Consider the following 10,000-nt stretch of genomic DNA (forward strand, 5'->3'; position numbering starts at 1 on the left):
TGTATGTATGTGCTCAAATCGCGATAAAGTTGTTTGGTTTCAAACACTTACGTTTGCAACATATTTCTTTTTTTCATTTTTTTCCCCCTAGTACTATTTAATAGTTTGTTCCGTTTCAGGTCATAATGTTTTCGGTGAGGATATTGTCAAGACCTTAACTGGGACAGCTGATGTAAAGGAACGGTCGAAATTTATTTTAATGGACAAAATTCAGCCACCCGTGGCAAAAAACTATATAGTGCGTGCGGAACTGCCTCAACCAGTTCTGGCGGATGTTGTCAGTGAGATAGGATTTTTTGGAATTCTTATAAGGTGAGGTGTTTCAGTGAACCGGCTCATTTTTTTTCAGATGGTGCTTATTTGCTATAAGAAAGTAAAAGTTATTTTCATGATAAATATTTGCATTCTCTTATTAACGAGAGTCTGAAGTGAGCTTGAAATTGCTACTAGAGCTTTTAACGGTAATATCAGCAAATTTCAGCGACATCTTTCAACTTAATACAAAGAAAGTTTGTAGATTTCTCTTATTAAAGCAGTTATTTTACATTCGTATCATCATATGTCCACGGGTACCCTTTTGTGAATGAAATTGATTTCAGTGATACAGCACGTCCAGCATAAAAAAGTTTTCGGCCGGGTTGAATTGTAATCATCTCGCTATAGGAGCTTTCTTTTACTCTCGAGATCTTCGTCCACATTTTTTTAGTGAAAGAAAGAAGGCGTTTGCAAAAATTTGGTTTGGTTTTATCAAACGAGAATAAGACGCAAACAGCGGTGATAAACATAAGCAAGCGCATCGTTTGAAGTTGTTTACTTGACGTTTCGTATGCTTCAACATACATCCTCGGAAGTGACTGTTAACTACGAATTTGAACTTTTTATAGTGTAACATATAAAAAATATGGAACTAAGTGGTTTCAAGACAATGTGACAAATTAGTTACTAATTATTTTGCACTATAAAAAAGTTCAAATTTGTAGTTCACGGTCACTTCTGAGGATGTATGTCGAAGCATACGAACGTGAGGTAAATAATTTCAAACAATGCGCTTGGTTATAATGTTTGTCACCGCTGTTTGCGTCTTATTTTTGATTAAGCTAAGATGCCAAAGAAAAAGAGTATTTATCAAACGCGTTTATAAGGAAGGATAAATTGATCACCTTCAGTATGGAGTGGTGAGGTTAGCCCTTCGTCAGAGGGAAGCTGCGCACTCTGACGAAGGGCTGACACTCCATGCGTCACTTCACAACTCTTCAGTATTTATCTTTTTCCGACTCCTTTCCCGCAACTTTGGGCGTCCAAGGAAAGATCCTGCGGGGAAGAGGTTGAAGTTCTCGTTTGTCTTTAGAAACTGACGTCTTCATTGATTTATGTTGCAGTCGAGGCGATGAAATATTGGTAAACAGAGAAGTTGGCCACCTGATGCGTACGAAAAGCATCGACCATCAAGATGGCGGAGTGTGTTCAGGGAGAGCCAACTTGGACAGCCCTTACCTCGTGTAACCTCCCCGTACCCACGGGAAGATCGCGCGCGTCATCTCGCAGTAAATGATCATCGCGCTTGGTCGCGTGTTTCTTCCGCTTAACAGTCCTGGAATAAAAGCAAGGGATATCATACTTTTTGGCCAGTGTCTCAACAACACTGATAAACAGGTTTTTCGAATTCCCGGAAGAAGAGTTCAAGTAAATAGATGGATTTAGAAGATAATTATTCTTGGTGTTTGTATAAATCATGCAGCATAGTTGTAATAAACGTTATAAAGGTTTTCAGTGTGATACAACTGGTTTTACTTTAATATCCTCGTCGACCCAACTTGTACAAACTGGCAGTAAAATCTCGACTCTGTCTACTGCTGTACTGGTTCTCATTTTACACAAAGCTGTCAATCAACAAAAAGCCTTTAAATAATATCGCACTATTTTACTTTTTTTATGACCCGAATGTTTTTGAGTGGTGTGTATGGAATGTTTTCACTCACGTGATCAGTAACCTTGTTTTTCTATCGAAATAAAAGAAAATGTTTGCATGATAATAGAGCTCAATTCCCGCAGGATTAGTTGGGTGCAACAAGATGGCCGCTGTTTCATTGTTTAGGAACACCAACATGACCGCTATTCTCTCTAGGGGCTCCGCACAAAATAGCCTTAGAACGCTGATTACGTAACCTTAGCATACCGCGTGCAGTCCGTAGCAATCCTTCACGTGTCCCAGGGATATGGGACTCTTATATAAGGCCACTCCCTTATCACGATAGCTCATTCAGTCTTTTCGGTGTTACGAATTCTCCTTTTCGCGTCCCAACCACCTCCCCGCAGCGATGAACCGGCACTCCGCACGGAGCTCCCCGCTCCTAACCGCCTTGGGCTGAGTCTCCCATATCTTATCTAGTCTAAGGCATTGTTTGCGGGTGATCCTAGTGAGAATATATTACTATGAAGTCATGTGAAAACACTCTATTGTTTGGCGAATTTAATTAATTGTCTCTGTCCTCAGTCGAGTAAAAGGATCCACAACGATAGCATTATTTTCTCGATTTGAACGCGTCAGTGATCGAAGATGCCAAAAAAAACCCTTAATATCACACTCGTACCAGTCTCCCCAAAGTTTCTGGAGTGGAATCAAACTTGAATTATGTTAAAGTTTCATTGAACTTAGCCTATACTATTTTATTGTAATTTTACGGAAAATGTGGCCTACAAATTGAATCCGGCAAAAGGAGTGCAATGTGAGTGGACACCAAAGGCAAAAATATAAAGGGACTTGCGAACAGATACAAACAAGTGAACGCAAAATTCCATCACCCAAGAGTAAGATATACCCAAATTGGCGTTGTCCCCATCAGTGCCAGAAAAGTGTCTATTTTTTTAACCAAGTTTTACGGGAAAATAAACAACAGACCAATGGTGTACCCAGTCCAAACCCTTTGGGAATAACACAGTTTGTTCCGGGTATTTTCAAATCATTTAAACGTGAATGCTGCTTTGTAGTAGTGTAGCAGCTCCCGTAACCTGCTATCGTTTGGTATTGTAAGCAGCTTCTATTGTTTTTAAGTCTTAAGTCATTGTTTCAGTTGTATAGTTTTTTGTCTTTGGCTCAGGGTAGCTAGCCAATCACATTACACTTTACAAGAGCTGCTGCATCACGCCGAAGAATCTTAGGCCCGGGAGATTTGAATTGGGTACAACATTGATTTGGTCTATAGAGTATTTCACGTGACGTCACGTCCGCCATGTTGGTGTCTCTAAACAAAGGAACAGAGGCCATGTTGGTGTACCCAGCTAATCCTCTGGGAATTGAGCCCTATTATCATACAAACGTTTTCTTTTGTTTCGGTGGAAAAACAAGGTTACTGGTCATGTGAATGAACACACTGTATTGTTTATTTTCCCGCAAAAGACGCTGAGAGAGACGAACCTGATACCAGATTCTTACTCTTGAGTAATGGACTCCTGGTACACGTCAATTCATAACATCAAATTAAGCTGTACCCTTAGTCAAAGGTAATTCAGGAAGACCCTCTATTAACTTGGTAAAAAGAAAATTCAGCGAAGCCAAACGCAATCCCATTTTACAAGAGACAACCTTAGTGGATCCTAGGCAAAATTGAAATGGCCGTCTCCCTTGAGAAATCTCTGGGGTCGAATTTGCTGTGATTTTTTCGTTTAGGTTTTGTAATTTGTCTTTTAGTTACACAGGCGCAGGCTGCCCAACGGGAAGGTAAACGTTGACGAGCCGTAGGCCATCGTTTGCGAATAGGCCATCCCTTATTTTTAAGTTTTCAAAAAAAAAAAAAGGTACGAGGAAGGTACTGACTAAGTAAAACATGCTTGCCATCTTTTCAAAAGATTTTGTCTTTGATTTCACCTGCACAGATTTTCAGTTTCACCTATGCACTGGTCAGTGGAAAACCCCGCACACCCACACCCCGGGGAAGTTGGGCCATGACTAGCGGGAGATTTCAACGGTCACGATTTGAGACTAGGGAATTTAAGATCTACGACGGCGACGGTCGACGAAAACGTCACCTCAAAATATAACTTGGCTCTATCGTAAGTCTTTCGCGATTATTCAGTCTACTTCGCGTCGTACAATGTGGGCAAAGTATCCTTAAATTAGAGTGAAAACAGAGAATGAAAGATTCTCTGTTGCTTGCTTACGTTGTCCTCAAAACCTCAAATTTGGTGATTTCACGTCGTCGTTATGCAGAGGACCGCAAAGATACTTGCTAAAATCCGTGCTGCACGTGCAGCACGATTATTTATGCTCTTTTAACCAATGATATTATTGTTTTCTGCCGTTGTCGTAGTCGTAGTCGTCGTCGTTTCTTAAATTCCCTACTGTCACTTTTGCCACGGTATGCGGGGTTTTCGACAACATTAGATGAACGTATCGGTGAGCGGGATCTTTTTGCGAAGCTTCGACTAAGATTCACCCTTGACGTCATCTTGAATAGGCACGCAAAGAAGATCTAGACTGGCAGAGACTGGCAGAGCGTTCGCTCGCAAAATGGCGGCTGAAGGAAAGAACGTACATGCGAGTTAAAATCCATTCATTTCATGCTTGCAAATGGACCATCAGTTAAATTTTGTGTTCAATCTGATTACCATGTCTTGTACAATGTAGTTGTATGCCCAATGCATGTTTGGATTTATGTTTTTGCGATTTTAATGGCTTTGACTCCAAGGAAAAAGGTATTTACTATTGCTATTTTCAAAGCTATGCTTAACCCTGTGATTAATTTTACTGTTTTTGGAGAGATTATATACTTTGGAACGCCATTTCTTCAGCTCAAGGTTGATTATTGTTCAAGTTTACAGTTTTGAATGTATGAGAAATGTACAGCATTGACGGTGATTGTTGATTTTCATCTTTGTCAAAGATCAATTTGAGGCAGAAATTCTTAATTAAAATATATTAATTTTGGTCGACATTGTGGATTTGAAGTACTGTATTACCCATGGAAAAGGGAACAAAAGTGAGGTTTTGACAAACGAAATTTCCTCTCATTGTCTGGTCTAATACTCTGCCATTTTCCAGGTGACACTGACAAGTATGGTTTATGGCTTTTAATTGTAGCTACGAACTTTAGCTTTGATCAGCAAAAAGAAATTAATGCTTTGTTGGTTTTATGGTGGAAATGCACTTAGCACAGTTTATCAAGCTACTTCACGGACACCCCACTTTGATAATCTAACAGAAGCAATCAAACTTAACAGAACGTGATGAAAACTGAGGCAACCAGCTGGCTATTGTACAAAGAAATTGGATTGATCTCAGAGTATAAAATTTGAGTGTAGCTTAGAATGTTACGCCCGAAATTACCATTTAAATCTTTTCTTTCTTAGCTACATTCAAATTTCTTCAAATAAATAAATAAATAAATAAATAAATAAATAAATAAATAAATAAATAAATAAATAAATAATAATAGCAGCATTAAACTGTCTGATTGGTGGCAACCTAGTTCCAATGTGCACTGTAAATCCTACTCCCTGGCCACTGAACCAAGTCGCCTCCGCAAACGAAGAACAAGCAACGGCGTCGCATTTCTGCCTAACTTTAGAAAAACCTTGGATGTACGTCTCGAACAAAATATATAAAACCGTTGTTATGAGATTCTGCAGTTATGCGCTAAAACCGCTAACACGTGCGTTAGCAACTTTAATTTACTGACTTAATGCATTCGGTAAATATCATTTATTTCATTGCCTTAATTAGTCTGTGCGCTTTGAAGAGACGACTTAAGTAAAACCATCGCTAAGTTAACTGTCGCACTGGACTGATTCTTCACGTCAATCTTGCGTATGATTACCAATTTTGTTCTTTATCAGCAAAGTAAGTAACAACGAAATTAGCAACATTTTTCTAGTTATTGGCTTGCGCTAGTTTCTCAATACACGTCAGGATCTGTAAGGAAATGTCAAATACGGCGTGCAAGTAATTTATGTTCAGACCACCTCAATTATCAAAGTAAACAAGAAAATACAAAAAAACAGATGCTAAAGGTCTCCTTCTTCAAATCCCAAACGGCGTTCCTCTTTAACCAGTAACCGCTACACTCTCAACAGAAACATGAAGCGGAATTGCACCACACCAGATTTTGAAGACCACCAGATCACATACACAAGCATCGCATTCGCCGTCATTATCGCAAGTGCCTGTGGGAACTCCCTGGTTCTCAGAGCTTTTTGCAAATTTTCCAACCTGCGAACTGCGTCTAACATGATTGTGATGAGCTTGTGCGTTGCTGATAGTTTGATTCCTATCTCCTTTATTCTCCAAATTATCTCGACAGAGATAAAACATAGATCCAACAACAGCAGTGTTCATTCTCGCAACTTTTGCAAAGCAAGCGCGTTGTTCAGCTTATTTTTGACCACGGTCATCATTCTTCATCTGGCGTTGATCAGCGTGGATCGTTTCATCGCCGTCAGGTTCTCTTTGCGTTACCAAGTTATACTGACCAATCGCCGAACGCTGATTGCTTCCATTGCAATGTGGCTGTGGGCTGTCCTTGTAACTTTGGTCTTTCCGCAAGCTATGAGTTTAAGAAACAACGACAACCGAGACTTTAAAAAGTTTCTTCACGCTTTTCATCCATGCCTAAAATTCAGCTTTAGGTCAGGGGGGAAAGAGCGAGAACCCACGCGGTTGCCATCGGAGACGACTGAAGCGTATCCAATTTTCTTTTTACTTATAATTTTGGGTATCCCGTTGGTGACCATTTTATGTTCGTACATCTACATCTTCAGAGTGTCCCATAACCATCGAAAACGGATCCGAAGACGGGACAACAACCCAAGAATATCCACTGTAAAACAAGAATTGAAAGGGGCTCGCATTCTGGCCATTATTGTCGCACTTTGTCTTCTGAGTTTCCTCCCTCTATTAATATTTATCAGCCTCCGCATTGCCGGTTGGCTCCCAGATGATCCTCAGAAAAACGAGGGTTACCGTTGCTATCGCAAGCTCATGAGGCAAATTAAGACGTACGCATACATATTCGCGTTGGGTTTGAACGCCATTTGCAATCCTCTTGTCTACGGCTTGGGAAACCAGCAGCTCAGAAGCGCTATTCGAAGACTGCTTAAACGCTCTTACTAATCAGCCCTGACTGCCTATGAAGTATCTCGCTTTAACCTTTTAGAAGGACTAACTGATAAATGACTGTGAAGACATGAAATTCAGTTTGTTTTATGCAGAACTAGCCTAAGAAACATGGTTAAATATTACCTTTTTTGGGTATCTTTTAATTTCGACTGTTTCATTAGCCTTGTAGAGTGTAAATGGCTGAATCCACACAGTGGCTAAGAACTTGGTGTTTTTAGCGAACCGCTTGTGAGGGTGTTTTTTTCCTTAGCCGCTCACAAAGACTTGTGTAGTATGCGTGTATTCTTCATTGGTATTGTTTCTGTGAATAAACGGTAGTTTAAAATTTTTTTTTTTTCGTATGCGGCGAACATAGACTAAACAACGATCAATCAATGTTCAAAACAGTAAACCATAACCCTTTTAAGGCGGCGAGATAAAAAACTGTAAACAGGTGAACATGATTAGACTAGCAAAGAGTGCCCGAGATGAATTAACAGTACAAACCCAAGAACAAGATAAAGCGGGGGCGACTGAAGACATTCGATACATCTTTCGTGTTGGAAAATAAAATATCTTTAGCAAGTATTCATGATCATTGTGGCAGCGAAAAAAATCTCTTTGCGACTTGGTCAAAGGTCTGTACATTCTATGAACGGTCCATAAAATCATACTGGATTTTTTTCCAAAACAAGATCGCGTTAACAACTAAATTACGTCGTCGCATATGGCGATCGACACTGAAGTTCACTAAATTTCCGGAGACATCATCTCTAAAAGCGTCCATTACTTTCTTTGTCTTGGTCAAACAATCTACTGCTTACTTTCTAAAAATTCGTTTATAAACTTAATCAAAGGAGAACTTTTGAGAAGTCGTGGATACATTGCTTACAAAATGGGAGTTCTGTTGCGATCAGTTGCTTTTTGGCCCCAGTAAACACTAGCAAAACCGATTGAGTTATCCAGTGGATAGAGATTTATCCGGCGGATAGCGCTATCGATCCTTGAAAAACTGGGGCCACATCTTGTTAGTTTTGCAGTTTTTTTCTTTTTTATAGCTTCTTTTTTTTTTTGATCGCAAGATTTAAGGCTGCCTTTCTGGAATTTACCGAAATGCCCGTATGTTAATACACGCATTTCCTCTTTTTGACGCCTCTTATTTCACTTTCACACGTCACGGGAACGGCGGCGTGTAACTTCTTTTGTCGCTTTCGCTTGCTCATTTCGCTCGCTTTTTCGCCTGCCTGTTTTTCTTGCTATAAATTTCGTTTGTGCGGAGCTGTTTCTTTAGATGTCTTATTTGGAGAAAACATTAGAAAGCCTCTGAAAGGTTAGGGTTCGAAGTAACATTTAATCCGGGACGCATACAAAACATGGACCCCAGGTCCATGGACCACCCCTATGACCCGGGTCCATGGACCCCTTCATGGACCCGGTCCATGGACTACCCCTGTGGACCACCCCTTATTTTGCAAAGTCACAAGCAGAGAAATCTTTAGACGAAAGAGGAAAGTGATTTTCCGGTGAAGGGCTCGATGAATGAATCGAACATATATTTGAAAAGCGGGTTATAGACGCAGGTTATGGAGCCACAAATATGTGGTATAAGTGTCAAGCTGCCACTTAAAGGGATGTAAAAACACCCGCCTGGTATGTTAGCTACGCCATGCTGATGAGGCCCAAAAGCTGTCCATGGCTGCTAATTGACCGGGTGAAATGGTTGTGCGCATGCGTGATGTGTTGGCCAGACCGGGTTGGTGTTAGCGTGCGTCACCTTGCTTTTATTGTTGTTTTACAACAGGCTATTGCTTAAATCACTAGCCCATAATTAGGAGCGAACAATAGCCCTATAATCCTGTCACGGCGTTTTCACAGACCGCGATTTATTTTGTGCCACATTGAATTTCCCGCTAATGAGACTTAGGAGCCCGATGACCTATCTCAAAAAAGGCAGTCTAAAAATAGATCGTACATGGTCTCCCGGTCTTTAAAAATATCGTGACGTAGGTTTAGTACGCAGGGCTGTCAACTCTCCCGGATAATCCAGGAGACTCCAGAAATGACGCCACAAGTGTTATGACGTCTTCTGTCATCCCATTTCTATAAATTCTCAATATTTGAAGAATTTGGGGGTTTAAAGCCCTAAGTATGGGAGTTGTTTTCTCTTAGTCAAGTGTTCCAGCTTAAATTTTTTAGATAGGTGCGAGGATCACTTCTCTCTTTCGTCTAAAGATTTTAATGCTTATAAAACGTATTGAATTTACAAAATGAGTAGTGGACCACAGGGGCAGTCCATGGACCGGGTCCATGAAGGGGTCCACAGGGTTGGTCCAAGGCATTCTGGAGATGACAAATTCTACCTTCAACCTGGGATGCTAACCTTTTTAAATTGAGAGGGGAGTTTGCAAATGACATGGTGATCACGCCGTTTGTTGAATTCCTTCATTACGAAGGTAGGGAAGAGTTTTGTTCTGAGATTAAGCTGATCACAGTCAGTCAAACATGTGTATTTACAGATATTGAGTCAAGTAAATACCTATAACAGATTATAAAAACATAGTCGATATAGTACCTTTTTACTTTTTTACTAAACTGGGGGTCAGGTATACTTAATTAATTATGTAGCTATCAATGTTAATAAGGAGGGGGGGGAAACCGGGAAAAAGCTGGGGATACCTGGATTTTGCGATCCAGATAAGCAGTCCTTTGTTTTTAAAATGGGAAAGGAAAGATTAGAATATCAATCAATATGGACAGGGATAGAGAGCACTATCTTGGCGACGAGTCTTTTTTTTCTGCCGGAAAACGGAACTGAAAGGTGTCGGGGATTTGTAACTTTGACTGCGAGTGTATTTCATCCTTTGCTAAGTAAGAAGGCAAGTTTCACTGGCCATAATGGAAGCAACAGCA

The 10,000-nt window shown here is 40.3% G+C and overlaps 1 protein-coding gene across 1 annotated transcript in view; it reads left to right on the forward strand.

Moving 5' to 3' along the window:
- LOC137976456 (glutathione synthetase-like) overlaps positions 1-1,766 on the forward strand; it is a 5,541-nt gene extending 3,775 nt beyond the window's left edge. Inside the window, exons 4-5 of the mRNA XM_068823820.1 lie at positions 120-312; positions 1,380-1,766. Coding sequence (XP_068679921.1) covers positions 120-312; positions 1,380-1,503 — 317 coding nt within the window. The 3' untranslated portion in view covers positions 1,504-1,766. The remainder of the gene's footprint in view (positions 1-119; positions 313-1,379) is intronic.
- Positions 1,767-10,000: the final 8,234 nt, after the last annotated feature.

This window comes from Montipora foliosa, chromosome 1 (genome assembly GCF_036669935.1).
Source record: "Montipora foliosa isolate CH-2021 chromosome 1, ASM3666993v2, whole genome shotgun sequence".
NCBI classification, from domain to species: domain Eukaryota; kingdom Metazoa; phylum Cnidaria; class Anthozoa; order Scleractinia; family Acroporidae; genus Montipora; species Montipora foliosa.